The 26,328-nt window shown below is 43.2% G+C and overlaps 3 protein-coding genes across 3 annotated transcripts in view; 2 read left to right on the top strand and 1 right to left on the bottom strand.

The window, feature by feature from the left end:
• hip1rb (huntingtin interacting protein 1 related b) overlaps positions 1 to 9,037 on the top strand; it is a 100,579-nt gene extending 91,542 nt beyond the window's left edge. The window contains exons 20-27 of the mRNA XM_055655668.1: positions 1,021 to 1,107; positions 2,275 to 2,382; positions 3,367 to 3,503; positions 6,101 to 6,211; positions 7,226 to 7,284; positions 7,393 to 7,423; positions 7,813 to 7,875; positions 8,918 to 9,037. Of these exons, the coding sequence (XP_055511643.1) occupies positions 1,021 to 1,107; positions 2,275 to 2,382; positions 3,367 to 3,503; positions 6,101 to 6,211; positions 7,226 to 7,284; positions 7,393 to 7,423; positions 7,813 to 7,875; positions 8,918 to 9,022 (701 nt within the window). The 3' untranslated portion in view covers positions 9,023 to 9,037. The remainder of the gene's footprint in view (positions 1 to 1,020; positions 1,108 to 2,274; positions 2,383 to 3,366; positions 3,504 to 6,100; positions 6,212 to 7,225; positions 7,285 to 7,392; positions 7,424 to 7,812; positions 7,876 to 8,917) is intronic.
• A 2,369-nt stretch (positions 9,038 to 11,406) lies between these two features.
• Positions 11,407 to 16,800, top strand: LOC129709375 (huntingtin-interacting protein 1-related protein). Its single transcript, XM_055655684.1, has 4 exons — positions 11,407 to 11,689; positions 11,812 to 11,873; positions 13,996 to 14,187; positions 16,130 to 16,800. Exons 1-4 carry the CDS (start codon positions 11,632 to 11,634, stop codon positions 16,178 to 16,180), a joined length of 363 nt encoding a protein of 120 aa, XP_055511659.1. The 5' UTR covers positions 11,407 to 11,631; the 3' UTR covers positions 16,181 to 16,800.
• Positions 16,801 to 22,259: 5,459 nt separating this feature from the next.
• vps37ba (VPS37B subunit of ESCRT-I a) overlaps positions 22,260 to 26,328 on the bottom strand; it is a 338,119-nt gene continuing 334,050 nt past the window's right edge. The window contains exon 5 of the mRNA XM_055655678.1: positions 22,260 to 24,654. Within this exon, the coding sequence (XP_055511653.1) occupies positions 24,190 to 24,654 (465 nt within the window). The 3' untranslated portion in view covers positions 22,260 to 24,189. The remainder of the gene's footprint in view (positions 24,655 to 26,328) is intronic.

The raw sequence follows: 26,328 nt of genomic DNA, 5'->3' as shown, positions 1-26,328 counted from the left end.
TGCAGCAATCCCGAGTAAAACACACGTGCAGATGCAGCTAATCCCGAGTAAAACACATAGTGCAGACCCGGTTAATCCCGAGGAAAACACACAGTGCAGATGCAGGAATCCCGAGCAAAACACACAAACGCAGGAATCTTATCTATTCCTCTCAAGATCGTATACACCTCTATAAGAACGCTCCTCAGCCTCCTGTGCTCCAAGGAATACATTCCTTACCTGCTCAACCTCTCCCTATTGCTCGGGCCCTCAAATCCTGGCAACATCCTCTTATATCATCTCTGCACTCTTTCCTACTTTAATGATATCCTTGTCATAGCAGGGTGACCAAAACTGAATACAATATTCCAAATGCAACCTCACCAACATAGATAGAGCTTTAGACCTGTGTTTGAGGCTTTGAAGAAGGGTCCAAGCCCCGAAACATCACCAATCCTTTGTCTCTAGAGATGCTGCCTGACCCGCTGAGTTACTTCAGCACTTTGTGTCCATCTTTGGTATAAACTAGCACCTGCAGTTATTTGTTCAAGAAGGAACTGCAGATGCTGGAAGATCGAAGGTACACAAAATTGCTGGAGAAACTCAGCGGGTGCAGCAGCATCTATGGAGCGAAGGAAATAGGCGACGTTTCGGGCCGAAACGTCGCCTATTTCCTTCGCTCCATAGATGCTGCTGCGCCCGCTGAGTTTCTCCAGCAATTTTGTGTACCTGCAGTTCTTTGTTTCTATGGAATTCTGTGGAATTTAATTCTTTATTTCGAACAGAATAAAAGAATAAAAAGCAAGTGTGAAACAGCATACAAAAGACAAAAAAACAAAACAAGAATATTTATAAAGTGTCATAAACAATATCTATAAATAAATGAAATCGTATGTGTCCGAATAGGAGCAGGAAGAAGCCAAAGCCATATTCATTGCCATATATGTATAAACGATATGTATATCAAAATATATGATTTTGCATATTTATAGGACCTGTCTTGTTACTTTGCACTAATTACTGCTTGTCCATCTCTTACAGATTACCTCATCAACAGGGCAGAAGCAGCCATGGAGTCGGTGAACTTGATGCAACAAGGACACTCGCAGTACCTAACGAACATGGCAGGTACTGCCACATCTGCTTCAGATCGCAAGTGCCCACATTCTGTACAGATAACAATTAAGAAATTGTGCAAGTTAAGATGCTGATAGCCCAAACATCTAGGGACCGGAGGACATAGCCTCAGAATAAAAGAACGTACCTTTTGAAAGGATATGAGGAGGAATTTATTTAGTCAGAGGATGGTGAATCGGTGGAATTCATTGCCACATTCGGCTGTGGCGGCCAAGTCATTCGGTATTTTTAAGGCAGAGATTGACAGACTCTTGATTACTAAGGGCGTCAAGGGTTATGGGGAGAAGGCAGGAGAGAGAGAGAAATATAGCCATGTTTGAAAGGTAGAGTAGACTCAATGGGCCGAATGGCCTGATTTCTATTCCGATGAGTTATGAACATAAATTTGCGTTTGGTTAAAAGGTAAAAGACCTCTTAAATATTTTCCTCATTCGTTTTATCGGGACTATCCTATCAGCAAGGGGGGCTGTGACCATCTGTTTCCAGGTGCTAATACTATTATGTGCATTAACCAGAAATAATGGGTCTTCAAAGGTTTACAATATTACCCACTATCCTCCCCCTTTAGTTAACCCTGCTTTAATTTGCATTTTCTTTGTGAAATTGCCCATGTGAGACTCAGAAGAGGTGCAATTCTCTCTGCGGGTCATAAGTCTTTGGAAAACCTTTCCTCAAAGGGTAGCGGAAGCAGAGGTTTTGAACATTTTGAAGGCAATGTTAGATTGAGTAGGTTAATAAATGACAAGAGGTTGGGGGAGGGATTGAAAGGGGAGGAGGAAATACAGAGTTGACCCGTAATCTTGTGGTTTGTGGGACCCAGTGCCTTACTCCTGATCCTTGTTTGTACATTCATATCAATTAACTCAACTCTGCCAAGCACCTTGTGATTAGAATGCCTTAGTTATTCACGAATCTGAGCTTATTAAAACACAATGTAATGTCCTATTAACTATACCTTAATAGGGGTTACAAAAAAGTTGTTAAAGTCCAAGTGGCAGGTAGTGAAGAGGCTCATCTGGGATTTTTAGCACGTTGAAGCATTGTTATGGCAACGTAAAAATAATTTAATAAAATGTGCAATTCTCCCTAGATCTACTGATTCTGTATATAATGTGTCTTCACTGAATTCCCCCCTTTATTTTCCATTGGTTCCCACAGATGCCAGCAGCCTCCTGCAAGCATTGACCAGGTTTGCTCATTTGGCTGCCGACGCCATCGTGAATGGCAGTGCCACGTCACACCTGGCTCCGACTGACCAGGCGGACAGTGAGTATTGAGCACATCCTAGATGCTGGAGGAAAATCTAACTTCACATTCAGCAGGTGTTTGCGTTCCTGTTCAGCTGCAGCACTGAGACATGATGGGAGGAAGCAGAGGGAGATGGGGCAAATAGATACAAGCAACTGCAGATGTTAGTTTACCAAGCGCTGGAGTAACTCAGCGGCTCGGGCGGCAGCTTTGGAGAACATGAATGGTCGGAACCATTCTTCAGATTCAATGATGACTGAAGATGGAAGGATGTTTTACAGACTGGAAGCCGTGACTGGTGGTGTGCTTCAGGGACCATTGCTGGGCCCATTGCAGTTTGTGGTTTATATCAATGATCTGGATGAGAACGCACAAGGCATGATTAGTTTGAGGATTGTCTTTTATCCAGGGTAGGGGAATCAAGAACCTGAGGACGTAGGTTTAAGGTGATAGGGGAAACATTTAATACAAACCTGTGGGGCAAATCTTTCATACAGAGGAGGGTGGTGGATATATGAAACAAACTGCCTGGGGAGGTAGTTGAGGCAGGCAGTATAATGATGTTTAAAAGACATTTGGATAGGTACATAGATAGGAATGATTTAGAGGCGTATGGGCCAAGCACAGGCTAACGTAGATGGGGCATCTTGGTCGGAGTGGACTCGTTGGGCCGAAGGGCCTGTTTCCCTGCTGTATGACTCTATGACGATGACTGTTAGATTAAATATCGAAGGATTCTTTGTGGTTTGCAGGGATCCTGCTTCAGGTGTCTCTGTGAGTTTTGCAGCCGTGTCCTCTGCAGTTTTGTTGTACGCCAGGTTAATGTTAGCACTGATCCAATAGAAGGTATCGGATCCTGGACCTGAAGGGTATTGGATGCTGTTACTGTGGAATATTGTTCCAAAGTAATCGGCCTTCCTCAGGGGAACACTGAAACCTGTCGAATGCAATGTGATAACATTCCTATAAAACGGAGTTTATATTTATTTACCATCCTCACAGGACTGACGGACGGTTGCAGAGAGTGTGGGAAGGAGAGCCTACGCTATTTGGGTGATCTGAAGGATAAGCGATCAGTCAGCCGTGCTGACCCTGCCTCCGTGAGGAGTGCGATTCAGAAAATCCTTGACCTTGGACAGGTATGATCAACTCACCACTCCCACCTGAGCGTTTGACATCACCAGGCCTCCACTCGCTGGAGTTTAGAAGGTTGAGGGGGGGACCTCATTGAATCCTACCGAATAATGAAAGGCATAGACAAGGTGGATGTGGAAAGGATGTTTCCACTGGTGGGAGAGTCTAGGGCCAGAGGTCAGAGCCTCAGAATTAAAGGGTGCTCTTTTGGAAAGGAGGTGAGGAGGAACTTCTTTAGTCAAAGGGTAGTTAATCTGTGGAACTCATTGCCACAGAAGGCTGTGGAGGCCATCAGTGGATATTTCTAAGGCAGAGATAGACAAATTCTTGATTAGACCAGGTATCAAGGGCTAAGGGGAGAGGGCAGGAAAATGGAAGTAGGAGGCAGAGATCAGCCATGATTGAATGGCAGAGTAGATTAGATGGGCCGAATGGCCTAATTCTATCCCTATAACTTGTGGGAAGACTTGTTAGTTGAGTTTTTTTTAGTTTAAAGATACAGCGCGGAAACAGGCCCTTTAATACACCAAGTATGCGCCGACCAGCGATCCCTGTGCACTCGTGCTATCACACACACACACACACACACACACACGCACGCACGCACGCACGCACGCACGCACACACACACACACAGACGAGGGACAATTTATTATCTTACCAAAGCCAATTAACCTACAAACCTGCACGCCTTTGGAATGTGGGAGGAAACCGGAACACTCAGGGAAAACCAATGCAGGTCACAGGGAGAACGTACAAACTCCGTACAGACAGCACCCGTAGTCAGGATCGAACCAGGTCTCTGGCGCTGTAAGGCAGCAACTCTGCTGCTGCACTAGCATGCCACCCCTAAATTGTAAAATGATCTGAGGAAAGCCTGAATTGAGATGTATCTGAGTTTCCTAGAAAGTTCTGATCATTGTCAACATTGTAAGAAATCATGAGAGGAATCGATAGGGTGAATGCACAGTCTTTTTTCCCAGAATAGGGGAATCAAGACCCAAAGGACCTAGGTTTAAGGTGAGAAGGTTAAGATTTCATAGGATCCCGAGGAGTAACTTTTTCACTCAGAAGGTGGTGGGCATTTGGATTGGGCTGCTGGAGGAGGTAGTTAAAGCAGGTAATATAACAGCATTTAAAAAGCTTTTAGGCTGATAGATGGATAGGAATGTTTTAGAAGAATATGGATGAAACATAGGCAAATAGGACTAGGTTAGATGGGGCATCTCAGTTGTCATGGACAAGTTGAGCAGAAGGGCCTATTTCCATCAGGTACGACTCGAAAAATCTATGACATGAAAAGCTGCAAAATTCAATTTGCTACATTTGGGAATTGGCTCAAACTTCAAGGAATGAGTATCTTTGCGAGATAAAGATCCAGTTGCTACAAAGTTGTTAATTTTGCTTTAGATCGGGAATCATTGGCATGTATCAAGGAGAAATGCAGTTCAGACTTTAACGTGCTTGAGCTGGATCTCGTTGACCCCAGGAGCAGGCATGCCGACTTCTCAAGCTAGTAATTGCATTGCATAAGGCCGCAGATAGTCTAGTACTGTGACTCTTTCAAGCAGTCAGGGAGGCTCATAAAGAACATAGGTTTAGGAGCAGGCCCAGGTCTAATGCCTCATTCAGTTGTATCTTGATAGATCTGCAACTTTTCTCCAACTCCCCTCAATAGTTCCATAATCTTTTAACCCCTGTTCTCTCTCACACATGCATGTACACACGCATGTACACAAGCATGTACACAGACATGCAATGGCAGTGTCTGTGGAGAAGTTAGAAGCTTCTGCTTTCCAAATACTGGATTTATCGCTTAGTTTGCAAGATACGACTTAATAACAGTAATAAATCATCCTTCTTGAAGTTTACGCTAAATCCCCAGTAAGGTGTTTCTGTTATAGAGCCAAAGGGTCATACTGCAAGGAAACATGCTGACCAAGATGCCCCATCTACACTAGTACTACCTGCCCATGTTTGGTTCATGTCCCTCTAAACCCTTCCTCTCCATGTACCTGTCCAATTGTATTTTAAATGTTGTCATTGTACCTGCCTCAACTACCTCCTCTGGCAGCTCGCTCTAAATATCCACCACCTTCAGTGTAAAAAAAAAAGTTGCCCCTCAGGTTCTAATTAAATCTCCCCCCTCTCACTGTGGGGGGATTGGCCCTTTGTTTCTTGATTTCCCCTACTCTGGGGAAACGACTAGATTGGTCGTTTTAACCTTGTCACTGCATCTCATCACAGTCTAGACTGAGAGACTCCCATATAACCTTGGATAAGATCTTTCACCAAAGTGTTTGAATCCGATCAAAGCCTGGCTTCATGTCATGATGACACGCTCCGAGAACGAGACCTGGGTTACAACAGCCTGACAGAAACTAAACCTTGAGAGAGCAGGAAATTGTGCTATTATATCCAACAGGGTACATATCATTGATTTTGATTGTTTATATTCATTCAAATGTCATATGTTTTATTAGTACGTTGTGCAAAAAAACCCAAAACATTAATGATTTTTTATTCAAAGCGATCTTATCTAGATATTTTCAATGTTTAAAATATAGCCTAAATAGAGAATACTTTTAACATGTCCTTTCAGGAGTTGAGGCCCAAGAGCATTGATGTCAAACAGGAGGAGCTCGGGGACATGGTGGACAAAGAGATGGCATCAACATCCGCAGCCATTGAAGATGCAGTGAAGAGGATTGAGGTAGGGTAGTAGAAAGCAGATAATCTCAGAACATAGAAGAGTACAGGACAGGAACAAGCCCTTCCCCCCACAATGGCTGTGCCAAACATGATGCCGTTGAACTGATCTCATCTGCCTGTACCTGATCCATATCCCTCTGTTCCCTGCATATCCATGTGCCCATCTAAAAGCCTCTTGAACGCCACAATGGTATCTGCCTCCACCACCACCCTGGTAATGTGTTTCAAGCCCCCATCACTCTGTGTGTAAACAAAACTTGCCTCACACATCTCCATTAAACTCTTCCCCTCTCATCTTATAGTTGTGCCCTCTATTGTTAGACATTTCCACCCTGGGGAAATAAAAAGGTCTGATCATGGTTGGTTAAAGTTTCCCTGATTTCTTGTACAATCATAATGCCTAAAATGGTTTGCATTTTCTACTGATAGTAGACATAAGATGACTGTAATTGTTTCTTTACACACATTTCTGTGGGTTCCTCCTTCCAGCTTGTCTGACCCATGGCAGACAGGGCAAGTAATTTCTCTAGAAATTCTAAAACACCAATCCAGGCTCCAGTGGACTTTAGTCAAGCTCGATAAGGCCATTTTAAGGATCAGAAGCAATTTGAACTCTATATTTAATGACCCCTTTTCTTATATAATTTTTATGTGAGAAGGTCTGCTATAATTATAGTTGTTAAGAACTATTTTATCATGTGTTATGTTGATCATGGGGGACATAAGGATAATGGATTTTGGTTTATGAATGTAATGGGGTAATCTAGAATTGTTTCTCTTTTCATGTTAAGGCATTCTATAAAAAATAACAACATTCAGATGGAGATTTTAGTTTGTTCTATTTCAGACTGTCATGGCAAATGTTATTGGCATCCTTAATGGTTTAGAACATGCCAGCAGGGAAGTTTTGAGTTGGTAAAACTTAGTTTACATTGCCTTTCTGGGAAGAGGAGCAATCCAGTACAGTCTGAATCTGGCCCAAAGAGCTGAAAGCTAATGTTGTTCTAAACTGTAGGAAATGATGAAGCAAGCCCGACAAGGAAGCTCTGGCATTAAACTGGAAGTTAATGAAAGGTTAGTAGAAACTCATTCATGCACAGAACCCGGTTTATATCAAAACTGATTTGGTATTTCTTTTTTACCACTTGTACACTTTTCACATCATCACTTTTTTAATTGCAGAATTTTAAACTCGTGCACCAGTCTCATGAAGGTAAGAAAACACACACTAGTTTTTAGGTGTTTATTAAATTATTAAAGTAACAACATTAGCCAGCAAGTGATAGTTTTGTAAGTACCGCACAGCCGCCATGTTCCACGGAACAAATTCTTTACTATGATAATAAACTTAATGTTAGTCGAAGCTCTTTCCTTACAATTACTACATGTAAAAAGGAAAGTCAGCAGACTGCATTGTAGAGTGATGTCAATATGGTTATGGCTGAGTTATTTGGAGGATATGTTGATTTATTTAAACAGATGGTCAGATACAGCTGATGGTTTGAGATTTTGTTAAAGATGGTGTCTTTTAATCCAGAGTTCATGGTTGTCACATGAGTACAAGTTTACTGTGTCACTGGCTTGCATTTTCCCTCATTTTAGGCAATACGGCAACTGGTGATGGCCTCAACGAGCTTGCAGAAGGAGATTGTGGAAAGTGGAAGGGTAAGCACAGGAGATGGGGTGGGAGATTGCAACCTTCACGTGGTCCACCCTGTTTCGACGAATGCAATCGACCTGCCGTGCACAAACAGTCGAAGTTGTCTTGCAACTTTAGGCTGTGCACGCCATACGCAAGAAGAAGCACAGGAGACACAATCCTCTTTAGAAATGTAGGGCATCCCCAGTGATCCACTGAAAGGAAACTCCGTCACAATGATCACTGTAACTTGCGACGCGAAAATTACAGACCTAGTGTGAACAGGTGATTGATGATCGACATGGACTCGGTGTGAGGAAGGGTCTGTTCCATGTTGTATCTCTAAATTACTCTCACGTGAGGTTCAGCTGTATCAGGCTCAAAGTCTCTTGACACTGGTAATGTTTGACAGGGTTGGTAACATTGCTAGTAAACCATCACCCATTTAACTAAAACTATTTAGTTTCCGCCTGTATCATAAGACTTAAAATGTAATTTAGGCACCCCACCCCAAACCACAACACTTACATTTTGCTCCATTTACTGCTGTGCCTACAGCATCACTTGAGCTCAGTATTTTGATAATCCACAGACATAAAAGCAAAATTACACCAACTATTTCATTAGGCTTTTCCTACCCAGAAACAGTGGCCCAGGAGTAGCGTTTCTGCCTTACAGCACCAGAGACCCATGTTCGATCCTGACTACAGGTGCTGTCTGTACGTAGTTTGTTTGTTCTCCCTGTGTCCCAGGTTCCTCCCACACTCATAAGACAACAGGTTTGTAGGTTAATTGGCTTTGGTAAGTTGAAAACAAATTGTCCCTAAGGTGTAGGATAGTGTTAATGTACGGTGTCAGTTTCCACACTGTATCTCTTAAGTTCAAACTCTCCCTCCCGCCCACCACCTGCCCCTTTACAGAAATTAAGCAGAGTACAAAATAATCTGGAGCGAATTCAAAGAGTTGGGAAAATCCTGATACTTTTAATATGACTGAGTGAATCTAGTTGTACCTTTTGACACACATGGAAATAATGTTTTTGGATTTGGTTCATTAATTGTTTTATAGGGAGCAGCAACTACAAAAGAATTCTATGCAAAGAACTCTCGCTGGACAGAAGGTCTAATCTCTGCTTCCAAAGCTGTGGGATGGGGCGCAACACAGTTGGTGTAAGTACCAGCCCCAACCACTGGGCAGTTATTGTCTCTTGTTCTTCATCAAACTGTGACAATAATAGAGGATGTTTAGTGTTTGTATAATGGATAGAGGAGAAAACATCAATGTCTAATCATCGAGTAGAAACAAACAACTGCAGATGCTGGTTTTTACCAAAATGCTGGAGTAACTCAGCGGCTCAGGCAGAATCTCTGGAGAAAAAAAGATGGGTGACGTTTCAGGTCAGGACCCTTATCATAAATATAAAAGTTTAATCATAAATGGATAAAGTGGCGGTAAATGAATAGACGCGCTAATTTAATAGAGCACTAAATAAGTGTTGGTGCAAAATACAGCGAGCTGATAGAAACATAGAAACATAGAAATTAGGTGCAGGAGTAGGCCCATTCGCCCTTCGAGCCTGCACCGCCATTCAATATGAGCATGGCTGATCATCCAACTCAGTATCCCGTACCTGCCTTCTCTCCAGACCCCCTGATCCCCTTAGCCACAAGGGCCACGTCTAACTCCCTCTTAAATATAGCCAATGAACTGGCTCAACTACCCTCTGTGGCAGAGAGTTCCAGAGATTCACCACTCTCTGTGTGAAAAAAAGTTCTTCTCATCTCGTTTTTAAAAGATTTCCCCTTTATCCTTAAGCTGTGACCCCTTGTCCTGGACTTCCCTAACATCGGGAACTGATATTTGACTAACGTAGAGAAAATCTCTCCAGATCAGACATCAAATAAAGCGTCTTCACGGTTTATTGAAATCGTTAATTTCTGGGTGTATTTTGAGCAGACTCAGCATTTTCTTCTCCATCGCATGTAAACTGGAGCACTGCATTGGGCTGAAAACAGCCTGCGTTTGTGACTATTCTCCACACCGATTGTAATTGTGCTTCACTGCCCTGGCCTGGTTTCACAGATCACAACTCCCTTCAGCTACTGTAAATATCAAATCAGTGCTTAGATGCTTGCTTCACTTACCCGCTTGAATTGCATTCCTTGCCTTCGAGCCTCTTCACAAAAGCAAGCTTAGTTCTGTCATTGAGAAATGGTGCCTAGAAAGGAAAGTCCACGTCCACAAAATTTCTCGTAGTTTAAGATTGTAACTCTCTATAGTTTTGCTCAGGGTTCCTCTGACCGAATCTGAGTGCACACTTTAGTCCTTTAAACAAACATGTTTGTATATTCTAGCTTAAATAAGAGTTTTACCTGACACTGAAACATCAACCCATTTAAAATCGCTCTGCAACTAAGCAGCTTCAAGAGTGTCCACTGTTGTCTGAAGTTCATGTTACTTATTACAACACTTAATGATGTTCATTCATTCATCACCTTTTATCCAAGGAATAGCTCTGCTGTTCTGTAACTGTCCACCAGATGGCATGTGAGAATTACTGTCCACTTCCATTCCTTTGTTATTTTCAATCACCTGTTAACTCACTGCCAAAGGGCTCTTGCTCTAGTATCTTTGCTCACTACTCTCAATCAAGCCAATGGAAACAGCAACTGTGGCCACTTTGGGTATTATAGAGGTGGCTGAAGAAGGGTTTCTGCCCAAAATGTTGCCTATTTCCTTCGCTCCATAGATGCTGCGGTACTCGCTGAGTTTCTCCAGCATTTTTGTCTACCTTGGCTTTTCTAGTGTAGCCTGAAATAATTTGTACTGATTCAGGTCAATGATGTGGATCATTTAATTGATTAAACTCCAAGACACAATGATCTCCAGATGCTGATTTGCAGAAAAATGTGTCAGGGGTAACTCAGCGGGTCAGGCAGCATCTCTGGAGAACATGGATAGGTGATGTTTTGGGTTGGCACCCTTCTCCAGCCAGTCTATGTGCTCCAGTGCTGCTGCCTGACCTGCTGAGCTAATCCAACTCTTTGTGATTTTCTGGGAATGGAATGGACAGGGGAAGTTTTGGGTCAGGATCCTTCTTCAGACTGATGGAACTGGACTTTTTTGATAAAACTGTAACTGATCAACTTTGATGCATTTATCCATCTGAAAAGGTGGTTCATTACCTCACAAAAGATGCAAGTTTGTGGGAGTTTTATTTCACACATTCAGTGCTCGGTTTTCGAGTTCTTGCCCCAGGGATCGAGGGGGTGAAATCTAGAGGTAATGCTTTTGTTTTTTTTTGGCGTGCAGAGATTGAGTTTGTACGTTTTCCGTCACCGTGTGGGTTTTCCCCGGGTGCTCCGGATTCCTCCAACACTCCAAAGACATGCAGGGTTGTAGATTAATGGCTTCGGTAAAAAGTTATAAATTGTCTTCCAGAAATAGGATCATCCGAAATAAAACTATAAATGGGAGTGGTCACAGATAGTATCAGGTAGAGATTGATTCCATTGTTTGTAATTGACCCATCGAGTTCCTAGCCCAACGCATCCCTTCACCTCACCCGACAACACAGCCTCAATTCCTGCACCCTAGTGATTGGTCCATTGTCATGTCCCTCTCCACAGTCTGCGGCCACACACCTTTCCCCGTTTCCCGTCTACACTTTTGCTAATGCAACCCGCCCAATCATGAACACTGTTGCTGTGATCTAGGTGAAAGCAGACCGGAGCAGCAGAAACCTGTCCCGCCTACAACAAGCCTCTCGGCACGTGAATGAGATGGCGGCCAATGTGGTGGCATCAACAAAGTCAGGACAGGAACAGATCGAAGACAAAGGTAAACCGACTGCACGAGGGTAACAGCGCATCCCCTTACCTCACCTGACATGCAGTTTGATATTATGCATTGTCTTCATTTGTACTTGGGTAGTGACATCCCCGTTTCAATATTTTTTCCAGATACAATGGATTTTTCAGGAATCTCAAGGATTAAGCTTAAAAAGCAGGAGATTGAAACACAGGTACACTACTAATTTTAGATTGTCACCAGATAATGTAGTTTATAGCCCAGGGAAAAGGTTCTGACTGTCTACCCTATCTATGCTGCCCCTAATTTTGTATGTCTATCAAGTCTCCTCTCAACCTCTGACACTCCAGAGAAAACAATCTACATTCATCCTCTCCATATAGCCAATCTAATCCAAGCTGCATTCAAGGAAACATAGAAAACAGGTGTAGGAGTCGGGCCATTCAGCCCTTCGAGCCAGCATCGCCATTCAATATGATCAATATGGCTGAGCATCCAAAATCAGTACCCCATTCCTGCTTTCTTCCCATATCCCATTAGCCCTAAGAGCTAAACCTAACTCTCAAAAACATCCAGTGAATTGGCCTCCACTGCCTTCTGTGGCAGAGAATTCCACAAATTCACAACTCCGAGTGAAAATGTTTTTCCACTCCCCCAAACATCGGGAACATTTTTCCTGCATCTAGCCTGTCCAAACCCTTAAGAATTTTATGTTTCTATAAGATCCCCTCTCATTCTTCTAAATTCCAGCGAATATAATCCCAGTCGATCTATTATTTCATCATATGTCAGTTCCGCCATCCTGGGAATTAACCTGGTGAACCTACGCTGCGCTCCTTCAATAGCAAGAATGTTCTTCCTCAAGTTAGGAGACCAAAACTGCACACAATACTCCAGGTGTGGTCTCACCAGGATCCTGTACAACTGCAGTAGGACCTCTTTGCCACTATACTCAAATCCTCTCACTTTGCTTTCTTCACTGCCTGCTGTACCTGCATGCTTACTTTCAGTGACTGATGTACAAGGACACCCAGGTCTCGCTGCACCCCCCCTTTTCCTAATCTGACACTATTCCGATAATAACCTCTTCTGCACCCTCTCCAAACCTGGCATATGCTTACAGGCTCTTATACTCGAAAGGTCATAAGTGATAGGAGCAGAATTAGGCAATTCCGCCATTCAATCATGGCTGATCGATCTTGCCCTCCTAACCCCCCTCTACCCCTGACACCCGTATTAATCAAGAATCTATTTAACTGCCTAATCTCTGCCTTAGAACAAGCGGTGCTCTTCAAGGTTGGTTTATTGTCACGTACCAATTAAGGTGCTGTGAAATTCATATTGCCATAGTCCTACCAATAAAGAGCAACAAGATACCCAAATTAATTGTTTAACATGAACGTCTACCACAGCGACTCCCCCACATTCGTCACTGTGATGGAAGGCAAAAAAGTTCAATATTCTTCCCTTCTTTGTTCACCCGCGGTCGGGGCGATCTTCGCTCCCGCGACCGGTGGTCGAGCCCCCCACATCGGGGCGATCAAGCTCCTGCATCGGGGGGGGGGATCTCAGCTCTTCACGCTGGGCCATCGGACTCCAGAGTCGGGATTGGTTGAGCCTCCTGTGGCTTGGAGCTTCCCAACATCCGTCTCTACCTGAGACTGCGAGCTCCTCGATGTTGAAATCCACAGGCCGCGTCGATTCCAGGCTCCGATGGCATGTCCACGGTCCCACGGTGGGGCTCAAAGTCAGTGTCGAGCAAGGCCTACAGCTCCATATTAGGCCGCAGAGCGACCGGAGATACGATCCGGAAAAAAAAATCAAAAAAAAAAAAATCACATCTCCGGCATGGTAAGAGATTAAAAAAAAAAGTTTTCCCCGACCCTCGCCCCACCCCACCACATAAAACAAACCAGAGAACATGAACACACAGTTTTTATAACACACTAAAAGTAACAAAAAAAGACAAAAAGACAGGCTGTAGGCGAGGCTGCCATTGCTGACGGCGCCACCCGGTGGTTATCTTATTGAAATACACAAATCTGACAGGCTTGAGGGGGAAGATACTATGATGATGTTTACTCATGGCTGGAGGCCAGGATAGTTTTAAAGTGTTAGGCTCTTAGTACTGAAATTAAGTATTGATATCAGGTATTAAAAGTACACACACGCACAGAGTGTGAATCCTGTGAAATGTTCTACCCAAGGGGACTGGAGGCTCAGTCCCCATGTATGTTCACAACATTATCCAGAATTTAAGGGTATTGACATATGGGGTTGGTGTTTAAATCAGGAGGCAGGTGGCCTATCCTTACATACTAACTGCTTCTGTTTAGGTGAAAGTACTGGAATTGGAAAATAAACTGGAGCAGGAACGAATGAAGCTTGGAGATCTTCGAAAGAAACATTATGATCTGGGAGGAACCAACGATGAAATATTGGAAGATAAACTGCCTTCAAAACCCGAGGTTTCAAGGAAGCCACCACTTTCTCAAAAGCCAAATATCCCACCAAAAAAAGATTCACAGGCAAGTGTAATCAGGTCCAACTTTTACTACTACAGGTGCACAACCTTTTATCCGAAAGCCTTGGGACCAGACACTTTTCGTAATTCAGAATTTTTCGGTTTTCGGAATGGAAGATTTTTAGCGTAGATTTTAACGGCTGGCTCAGTGGTAGAGTGCTCGGCTCGTATCCGTAAGGTCGCGAGTTTGCGCCTCGATCCCGGCAGTTACTCGATCGCGAGTTTGAGTCTTCAATGTAGGTTTTTCTTGCAGAATAGGAGAGAATAGGGAGGGTTAGGCTGGGATCCTTCTCTGCGAGATGATCTTAGTGCGGGAGACAAGTGTAGGAGAGGTGTACTGAGTGTGTGGGCAGAACTTTGGAAGTGATTGCCCACCATTCTCAAAAGCCGCTGTGTCTCCCTGTCCCTCCAACTCCAGAGGAATCCGCTGCCCGATGGGCCGCTACGGCGACAAGTGGCAGTTCGCCCACAGCCCGAGCTGCGCCCCCTCATCCGCAACCCGGGTTCCTCTGGAGTTGGAGCGGGGCTGGGCTAGAGTTGTTGCTGGCTGTGTGTCTCTGGGATCTCCGTGCTTGCAGTGGGCCTGGGGGTCGGTGTCCCGATGAGGGGGCGCAGCTCGGGCTGTGGGCGAACTGCCACTTGTCGCTGTAGCGGCCCATCGGGGAGCGGCTTCTGGTGGTCCTGACGTCTCTCAGCTCCTGTCCAGGGGGGTGGCCGGAGACGTCAGGACCAACAGGAACCCGCTCCCCGATGCGCCGCTACAGCGACAAGTGGCAGTTCGCCCACAGCCCGAGCTGCGCCCCCTCATCCGCAACCCGGGTTCCTCTGGAGTTGGAGCGGGGCTGGGCTAGAGTTGCTGCTGGCTGTGAGTCTCTGGGATCTCCGTGCTTGCAGTCGGTGTCCCGTTGGTCCTGACGTCTCCGGTCACCCCTCTGGACTGGAGCTGAGACTGGGAACTGTACCGCCCTTGCCCCCTCCCTCTGCAACTGCAAACAACCCCACAGTTCCCAGTCTCAGCTCCTGTACAGGGGGTGGCCGGAGACGTCACAGCCCGAGCTGCGCCCCCTCATCCGCAACCTCAAGACCAAGACGCACCTTGCACACCATCAGCTTCAGTCCCTACGGGGAGCGTGTTCCTCTGGAGTTGGAACGGGGCTGGGCTGCTGCTGGCTGTGGGTCTCTGGGATCTCCGTGCTTGCAGTGGGCCTGGGGGTCGATGTCCCGTTGGTCCTGACGTCTCAGTTGACTGGCACTAGCTCCGACGTGAAGACCGTGCAAAGCCCCCGCGCCGGTGCAATGCGCGGGGAGCTGGAGAGGGGAGGGAAGGGGTCACACACATGGCCGGGAAGCAGAGGGGTGTAGGTGGGGTGAAACTGAAGGGAGCGACAATTTGCTGCTGCCTGCTGAGTTAAAAAAGTTCCCACGCAAGACTCACGATACAATGTGTATCGTGAGTCTACCGTGGGAACTTTTTAACCTCAGCGGGCAGGCAGCAGCAGATTGTCAATTATTAACCCTCCCGCGCAATATACCCTCACCTTCTCTTTTATGAATGGGGCTTTAGTTCCCCTTTCTTCGAGGACCGACCGGAGGTTCCGCTGTCACCTCTGCGGGCCGCCCTCGGTGAACGTTTTCAAGGACCTTTTTTCAAGGACTGAAAAAATGTCGCTATTCGGTGGTTTTCGTTATTTGGATCTTCGGATGAAAGGTTGTGCACCTGTACTGTTAATTGCAAAAATGAGTGACTTCTTGGATGAAAGGATCTAGATCGAGAATTACACCGTTGATTTGGCATCTTTAGGATGTTCCAAGATACGTCACCCAGTTGAAGTAAAAATTATGCAGAACGATGGGAAGCAATTTTTCCACCGCAGCCTCTGTATTTAAAGTCTTGTGACCAAGTGTGTTGGATTATTTTTGACTTGTAATTATTCAATATTTTGCAGTTAAATGCATCGGACCTGGCTTATGCTTCTCATTTACGGAACTCTCAATAAGGAAACATGAAGGTGGCTGCATTATATTGGAACAGAACAAGACTCTGCATTCTTTACAAGTCAAGCACATCGGATGGCAGTGTCACATTCCATAAACGTGCCAGTTTTACTTTTTTGATGAGCCCCTTATCGAATTAAAATAGTGCAAAGCAAATTATAGGAGCTAATTTCACATTAATAGGCAACATTTCAAATTGGTCATGCAGGATGAAATGGAAACAGCCGTTCATTCTAGCCTTTAATCAGTCCTTCAAAAAATCAGACAGTTATTATTGTTTTTTTAAATAAAGACTGTTTAGTACACTGTACATTTACTACTGGGCCAGGATATTTGTTTGGTTGCTGGAATGCAACCTAAATAATGAAAGATTAAGTAGTTTCAGCTTTGCATATACTTTTAAAACTACAATTTCTGGGAAATGCAGTATAAAGTATTTTGTATGTATGTGAAAATTTTAATAGGTGTGGTGTATTTATTAGCAATAGAACATAATTTGCCCAATGAACATTTGTCTTCAGCTGTATTGAATTTTATGAGAAACCTAGGAATTTTAACGTGAAATTTGAAATAAACTGAGTATGTATATTATTTTTGTATATCAGATGTAACTAAAGATTCAAAAGTCAAGGAAATCTTGTATCCGTTGGAACAGCTGATCCGCTGCTTCCTTTGAATTGAAGATTGATCTCAGTTTCTCTTTGAATATTCAAGTTGAAAGCTGTGCCAAGAGCATTAATGTTGGTGCGAAACAGCATCTGCAGTTCTTTCAGGCACCATTTTCTTTTTCCTCAGTGAAGCCTTTCCCTGTACTATAATTGACTGGACTCTCAGCCACACCCATTTCTTGCAGTTCTCCGACCCCCTCCTGCCCCAAGCACAGATAGGGTCCCCCTCATCCTTGCTTTAACATTGCCCCATTCCCATCCACTGCCCCATTCCCATCTTCCATTATTACGCCCAGACAAAATCAGCTAGTTACCATCAGCTTACTGTTTAGCGTTTGTATCCACTCCATTCTCATTATCCTCCTTCATAAAACCCTTTACCTAGTTCTGATGCCAGGTCTTTAAACTGAAACATTAACTGCTCCTCTACTGCCTTTACCCACATCAATCACTTGCAAAATGGGTTCAGTAAAACTCAATCGTCTCTGAGAGTCCTGATGCTTTGTTAACCAACTGGTTCACCAGGTGAGGTTTCCCCACATTCCTTTTGAACTTCTGATTCACAGGAGAATAACACTATTATTATTATTATTATTATTTTTTTTTTTTAAGTATCTCTATCACTGCCTGAACTCAATCCAGAAAATCTAGTTTGGCACCAAAATAGCAAGATTGCCTCTGATTGTTGGAGTTTGTTGCAGATCATGAGTACAAGCACTGTTGTCAGCGATCATGAATGGTAATACAAACTGTGCCAGAATTCAAATCATACAAGAACCAGGAGCAATGCTCCACTTCAATTTTCAGACTCAAGACAGCTTGCCTTGGTCTTCATTCAAATATGAAGAAAAATGTGACTACAATTTAGTCTGCAGCTTCAATCCCCATGATTGCATTAATCTACTTCTAGAACATTGGCCAGTTGCCCCTTATCTTTCACTCCTATTTATGAACATGTGCAAATCTTTCTTAACCCCCCCCCCCACTCAACCAAACAACTTCAGTTGCTTTCAGACTACAGATCCCATCTTCCCCATTAACATTTGACATTGCTGCCTACTCGTCCACTAATTACTGTCCAATTAATTTTCAAATCCATCCAAGTTCACGCTTACTCTTACCTAAAGATCAAGACCCAAGCATCTCTAATTCTGGATTTTAGTTTAGTAATACAGTGCGGAAACTGTTGGTTCACCGATTCTGCACTGACCCCTGCACATTAACACTATCCTACACACATCAGGGACAATTTACATTTACACCAAGCCAATTAGCCTACAAACCTGTACATCTTTGGAGCATGGGATGAAATCCACACAGGTCTTGGGTAGAACAAACAAAATGCTACCAGACAGCGCATGTAATCAGGATGGAACCCATGTCCCTGGCGCTACTATGGGCTACACCACCTTGCTGCCCACTGGGCTTTGTGAATATTTGCTTTTTTTATCCCTTACCCGTTGGCAATCATGCTTTCATTTATTAACAGCTGAGAATCCAGTTCCATCTCGACCCATTACTTTGAAGTATCCACCCCTGACCAAGCTTCTGTTCCATATTTTGTTGGACAGCCTTTCTGTGAAGTACTGTGGGGTTACAAACAGATCAAAGGACCAAAACCCTTCCCTAACCCAGAAGATGACCTGCAGAGATTGTGCAACTGTGCCAAATCACTGAAGGAGTCACTGAACAATGGGAAAAACAAGTTCAAAGCGAACAAGATTCACTTAACCAGAGCAAACCGCTTAATATGTAGTGAATATTTGAAATATGCACACACATTTCGAATTCCTAATCAAACAATTAGGCTTCAGAAATTTGAGAATTTTCTACACCTAAATGCTTGTTTTTGTTCAGTACTTTAACTTGAAGCTTAAAAATAGCTTGTCTTGCTCTGTCACAAGACCATGGTTCAGGCAGAAGGCAGCAACAACAAACTGTCAATACAAAAACAAGATTTCTAAATCAAAAATGTTGCCTTCCTTCCTCTACTCATCTTGTCACTTGATCTTGTCTTGGCATGCACTCCCAAACAAAGTAGGCATGCACTCCCAAACAAAGTAGGCATGCACTCCCAAACAAAGTAGGCATGCACTCCCAAACAAAGTAGGTCACTAGGCAGCTGTCAATAATTTCTAATGACTAATTTATCTTCCCTAGCCTTAAACAACTGAAGCCAACTAGGTCTTAAACCCACCCGAGTCCAGGTTTGGTAATGAGGATCAAACATGGATCTGGATGCAACCCATATTAATCCAGAGAATGAGCTCCAAATAAAAACTGGGATAGAGGCAGTCAATAGTTAAAGCCATTGGAACAATTTGATAAACATGAATACATTTTCTGATGCAAGGACTCTTATGCTTATGATATTCATTGGAATGATGAAACTATCCTTGAAAACTCAGGGAAGTTTAGGTCGATACAGGATATCCATTACTGCTGCAAGAACAGCTCCACAATATTCAGAGCAAGGTGTTACACAATGCAATATAACAACATTATAAGTGCAACACCTTAAAAACCATTAGTCTTAACAACAGAAGAGGAAACGTGTTACCCAGGTGGGTGATACAACTGGCCAATATTCAAATGCACGTCACTGAGCTTGTCATATATGCCAATTACAAAGAGAATTATAATTGGACCTATAAGCGAGTTCCATATTCCGACTGCGCAAGCCCAGGTCATAGGTCACAAGCGAAAAACACTTGTCAGCCGTGCTGCGGCATGGACACAGACCGGCGCCTCATCCGCAGTCGGTGCCGAACCGCCACTGGACCATCCCCGTCCCTTCCCGAGTGCCCCCCCTCCCCACGTCCGGGGGCGGCCAGAGACAGTGGGTCAGATGGGAGCGGCGCCCCCAGGCCTACAGCCAGCGCGGAGAAACAGCGCTAAATCCAGCTCAAATCTGCCTATCCCACCGGGTTAACCTACAGCCCTGCCTGGACTTGCGGGAACGATGGCCCAGGCTTACAGCCAGCGCGTAGAAGCAGCACTAATTCCACGGCTCCGGGCTAGTGTCCCGTCAATCCAGGCAGGGCTGTGGGTTAACCCAGCGAGACAGACAGAGTTGAGCTGGATTTAGCGCTGCTTCTCAGCACTGGCTGTGGGCCTGGGGGCTCCGCTCCCATCTGACTGCCCCCAGACAGGGGGTGGGGTACGGTCCAGTGGTGGTTCGGCAGCGGTTGCGGTGCCGGAGACCTGGGCTCGGTCCCGGCTGCAGATGAGGTGCAGGTCTCTGTCTATGCCGCAGCACGGCTGCCGAGTTTTTTTTTAACCGCTTGTGACTTTTGACAAATCCCATCATTCCTTGCATTTTTCAGAATACCGAACTCTCTTAATTCTTCTTACCATTGTTGGGTGAAGACCTGATCAGTTTTTATATTTAAGAAGGAACTGCAGATGCTGGAAAATCAAAGGTAGACAAAAATGCTGGAGAAACACAGCGGGTGAGGCAGCATCTATGGAGCGAAGGAAATAGGCAATGTTTTGGGTCGAGACCCTTCTTCAAACGGATGTGAGGGTGGGGGGGGCAAAAAGAAAGGAAGAGGTGGAGACAGTGGGCTGAGGGAGAGCTGAGAAGGGGAGGAGAAAGTAGGGACTACCTGAAATTAGAGAAATCAATGTTCATACCGCTGGCTGCTAGGGGAGAAGGCAGGAACGGGGTACTGATTGGGGGTGATCACATTGAATGGCTGTGCTGGCTCGAAGGGCTGAATTGCCTACACCTGAATCTATTGTCTATTACCTATTGCTCACTTGCTCCCCAACACACCTATGTCCATGCCCCCCTCATATCTAATCTTACACTGCTCTTGCATTGCTGCCTATGCAGATGCATCACATCCACCCATTGTCTATCACTGTGGTCTTCTCTTCTCATACGCTTGCTCCAAGTTTGACCACTGCACTTATGGATAACTACTTTCTGGAGTCGTGCCTCGTTTTGTAACACAGGTGACAATAACATCATTATAAAAGCCAAACTGTTGAAATTCCAAAGCATCACATGTTGTTACGTTATAAGTACTGTATAAAAGTTGCATTGGTGGCAGGAGGTTGCTGCTGATTGGGATGAAATACAGAATCCACATTAATACACAAACGCAAAATGCAGACGTTTACAACTTGCATTAAACTTCACAGCAGACAAGACATCATTACAAATGTCTGAATGAGGCATGGATATTTTAATTGCAATGAGGTATGGACAACTGCAAACCACCCAAGATGCGAGTCAAGGCCTTTACGTGACCCAGTTTGATTGATCACTTGTGTCAACCATGGTTACCAGAATTTCAGCAACCCATTTGTAACTATGATAAAGCAAAGAAATATGATCCAAGTGTTTTAGATTGTAAAGCCAATGCCTCTGTACCAGGGCAGCTGATGCAAGAATTGAAATTTGTTTCAACAATAATTTGCAATTAATTCATGCAACTTTAAAATAAATGGCTTTTAAAATTTTCTACTTTTAAACAATAGCTAGCATCTAATTTTAATTCAAAAGATGGGTAAGTATACACAATAAATAGTGGATTTATTAGCATTACTGTCCCATTCTCATTTGGGATTTATCCAACGTGTGATATGAGAAAAGTTCTTTCATTGAAACAGATGAAGCACTATGAAATGAGAATAGCCACTTTCACACATTGCGGCACAATTATGAAGGTTTTGAAAGGAAACATCCTGGAATCTATTGAGTTTTCAGTAATGAGACCTGTAAAATTCAATTCTCATAAATACTTCCAAGATTACTGTAAGAACCTTTTACCTAAAGATGATTAAAAAATGTTTGTACAAAAAATAGTTTAATTGCAGGGATTTATATAATGAGTTAGTAGCAGTGGAATATGTTAAATATTAAATATAAAGATCAAAAACATTAGAAAAATATACACATATATACTGGATATAAAAATGTCTTAAGCCATTATTCAAAACTTTAAGTGTTTAAGAAGGAACCGCAGATGCTGGAAAATCGAAGGTACACAGAAATGCTGGAGAAACTCAGCGGGTGCAGCAGCATCTATGGAGCGAAGGAAATAGGTAACGTTTCCGTCCGAAACGTTGCCTATTTCCTTCGTTCCATAGATGCTGCTGCACCCGCTGAGATTCAAAACTTTAAGCTCCACTGGGAATGTATCATTTTTAACTAAAATTGCATTCTGTACTGTATTTTTACAAATATAGGCAATTTAAATCTAATAAACAGACTAATAAGGTAGAATTTAAGAGAGTTTTGTCCATAGAAAATTCAAAAAAGTTAGGTGACAACTTTTACCACAGAAGAGCTATATTCAAATGCAACTTTAAATACTTCAACTTAGCAAATCCAATTCTGATGCACACAGTAGAGCCAACCGTTCACAATGTGGCGATGAAAATAAAGACATCGGAGAGTGGATATAGTACAATGCATTTTATTAATAGAACATGATTAAAATATTGAGGTAACCTTTTTAGCTCACCACTACATTAATGACAGCAGTCGTGAACTATAAGACTTGTACGGTCAAACAATTTAGTTAAAACATCTGAAATTGGAGTGTAGGATTTTTTGTGAGAGACACAGTTCACCGTTAACATAAAAGTTGTTTCCAGTTACTGATGAACGAGCTGTAGTTGGGACAATCCTGGGGCCCTTTCAAGACAACTTCATTCAAAGTCATCATCATTCAGCAGTACACTCCGCAACTGTGTTTAAAATGTTACTAGATGACTTGATCAAAGTACTGAATGAATGGAACTGTTTAATTTCAGGAAACCACAAGAGAAAGTTTAATCTCAGTCATTTGCAGCAGTGTCGTTTTGCACATGTTACTATCAACTCATTTACTTAATTTTATTATTGATTAGTCGTTAAATCTAAATTTATAAATTTTAGTTTAAATAAGTCAAATATTTTGATTAGCTTCAACACTCCACCCCCCTTAACAAAAACATGAAAACCTATGGTGCTATCACAAGTAAAAGACTTTCCAATTGTCCCTCATTTTCAATATTGCTAAGGCACATAACATACAGCCGCAGATGACACTGAGCTTGCAAATAAATAAGGTCCATCTGTCTAGAGCCCTAAATAGAACTAAATATGCAGAAACGTTACATGGCTTACCATTAAAAATAAAAGGGTATTTATTTTTTACTAATACACGTCAGAACAGTTACCAAACACTCCAGTTTGAAAACTGTTCACATTCACAATTTTAAAGTACATATTTCATGGTACATATTTCATGGTATTCAGTTAACGAAGTGAAATCCAGTTTTGACAACAGGCCCCAGATTATGATTCTTGCACACAAAGAATGTGGTAGAGCATTATCAAACAAGTTTGCATGCTACCAGTAATTCCTTGATTTACAAACGTTTGATCTACAATTTTTTTGCTACAAGTGCTGACTCTTTGGGGTATTGATCTTCAACTTTTGAAACTGTTTTTTGTTATAACAAAAAGCCACCATTCTCCCGACAAAGAAGCACTTCATTTTCCAAGAACCCGTCCCGTTTGCAAATCTGGGTATTATTGTAGTGCCTCCCATGGTTGGGAACATAATAAACACCAAATGAATAATTGCCTATTTTGACTAAATCTTGAGACCATTTTACTAGCACAAGCATTTTAAAAGTTAAACATCAAATGTGTCAAAATAAGCTGACTTTCCATCAGAGCTGTTTAGTTTTAGTGTGTACATGACAAACATTCAAAGTTATTTTTCAGAACTTGTAGTAATCAGGATTTAATAAATCTATAATGTTCTTGCTGAAATAACACAATGAAATCCCTTCCTTCAAAGCAGGACAAAAGTGTGAAAAATGATTATGAAAAGTATACCCAATCACATAGGCACAAACCTCAGAGCCCTGAAACTCTGAATACAAATTGCCCTCCTATAAAAACTACGTAGTTATACACAGTCTATGCTTCATCACAGTACTTGAAAGAAGAGGAAATACCATTTTTCATCAGAAAGTACATTTCTATAACTTGTGTGTCAACTGACTGTCAAACTTGTAGTTTCATGGCAGTTGCTGCTAAAGAACTTCTCAACGTCCCTGCAAAAAGTGCAAAAAGATTTCAGAAGTTAAATGACTCAGAATTACAGAAAGGCCCCATTATGTTGCGTCTTCCGTCCAAAATGCTTCACAAAATAGAACTTTGTGGCTGCACGTGATTTAAGAAATTCTCAATGAAATAATGCCATGCCAACTACTGATCTGCAGTCTGCCAATAACATTCTCTTAAAAGAACACAGTTCACGTACGCAACAGACAACAAATGCTGCAGCAGTATCTTTGCAAAGAATGCACTTGGAACCCGTTTTGCAGGATTACTAGAAAATAAAGCCAGGTTGAGGAGGATGTTGCCCCGCTTTCTGAGGGCAAGGTGGCCTGTACTGGAGCGGAGACACGAAGGTTGGAGGAGTGTTCCCCGATCTTGGTGGGATGGGGGGGAAAGAAGGAGCAGGGTATGGCGGTACCAATGTTGCTCCCAGGGCTGCACTTGTAAAAGGGGTGGGAGAGGCTCCTGCTTGGGGCGGTAGTGGTGGAACCCTCCGAGGCATCACGGTGGGAGCGTTGCCTTCTGCAGCGGTGGAATTCCAGGTTGTCTGTGCTGGCTCCGGTTGCTTTTGTGCCTGGGGTAACTGGGGCCGGATTAACCTTGGCCCTTTAATGACCATTTCCTGCAGCTTCTCAATTTTTACCCGCCGTTGATGTGCCAGTTTGCGTTTTGTTGGATACTGTTCAATAAACACATCCAAGGGTACTTCACCGTCTAGAAAATCTTGAGCCATGATCTAAAAAAGTAGAGATTAAAACAATCAGTTTTTTGATCAGTAATAAAACACTGCAGATGCCATGACATGTTTTTTGTTTTACACCTTCAGCATGGAAACAGTTCAAACTAGTTCTGTGTTATTCCATTTTCTCAACCACTCCCTACACACAAGGGGCAAATTACAGAAGCCAATGAGCCTACAAGCCCACATATCATTGGGACGTGGAGGGAAATCAGCACACCGCAGGAAACTCACACTGCCAGCAGACTACATGCAAACTTCACATACAACACCAAGAAGAGGATTGTATCCAGGACTCTGGTGCTGAGAGGCAGCAGCTCTTTCAATGACGCCACAATGCCGCCCTTATAAATCTGAAATAGCAAAATGCTAGACACAGTTCGATCAGACTGCATCTGTGGTTTACGGCCTTGAACAGGACTGGAACATTTTCAAACGGTAACGAGATGCCGATGGGAGTTTGGGGGGGGGGGGGGGGGGGCAGGGAGGAATGAAAAAGTCAGGTGTGGATAGGCTAGATGTGATTAAATGATAATGATGCACAGCAGAAAGAGACAAGATGGGTCTGCTCAAGGAACAAATGGGAATAGGAGAATGATTATCTAAATTAGTTGAATCCATTCAAGTCTGGGAGCAATAATGTGCCGATTTGGTTCTTATCCAGCCTCCATTTGACATCTCTCTTTGCTCCGTCACTTGTCCAGTGTTCGGCCTAAACGGCAGGACACTGGAAAAGTGGGCAGAGCAGAGAGATGTCAAATGGAGGCTGGATAAGAACCAAATAGTCAGATGAAACACAGACACACCACGTCTTTCATGTTGTGATTGATGCCCCAGTATGGCTCTGTAAGATGCAAACAAGAAATTGGAATTTAAACAAGTCAATTAACTTTTCATCTGACAATAATATTTTGAGAACGCAGGGAACCAGTGAAGGACAAACTTAGCACCACCTGAATTTGCAATACTGTGGCTGGGAATGCAGAGAAATAAATAGAATGTTGAAAGGTTAAGAAAGGGAATGATGCACATGGTGAAGGCAGACGTTGGAAATGGTGTACAGTCTGTTAGACACGGGCAGGAGATATGAGAGACTACGACAAGGGCTCTTAATTCTGGTTTTGGAACGCAAGTGGTGAAAGCTTAATTGCAAGAAATGGAATGAAGGCTGTTGAGGTCATGTCATCCATAACGAAGGGGAAGCCTTAGAAGCTGTGGATTCCAGAGAGACAAAACAGGAAGCGAGTCCGTAGTTTTGCTCGTCACATATACCGAGGTACAGTGAAAAGATTTTTGTTGTAGGTTATATAGTCAGCGGAAAAACTATACACAATTACAATCCAGCCTTCCGGTGTCCAGATACCTGAAAGTGGCGATGACTGAAGGGACTGTCATTATCATGGAATTACTAGGCTGACTTGTTCCTGTTTACAGTAGAGGTTGTGTGGTCTCCTTTGGTCAGAATGACTTCAATACACAAAACAAGAACCGAAATGGGAGAAGGAACTCAGATTTAATAATTTAAATCATGTCATACTTGCATGCCTTTTGAAGATTTTAAATAGGCAGCAATAGTACAACATTTGAAGAACAAAACAGCGCCACAGCATATAATTACATTGCATTTTCTATACCTGGTTTATAAACAAAGATTCCGGGGACTTCAGAGAC

This window comes from Leucoraja erinacea, chromosome 25 (assembly GCF_028641065.1).
Source record: "Leucoraja erinacea ecotype New England chromosome 25, Leri_hhj_1, whole genome shotgun sequence".
Classification (NCBI taxonomy): Eukaryota; Metazoa; Chordata; class Chondrichthyes; order Rajiformes; family Rajidae; genus Leucoraja; species Leucoraja erinaceus.
Note: the sequence above shows the minus strand (reverse complement) of the source record. Positions and strands in the feature narration are given on the sequence as shown.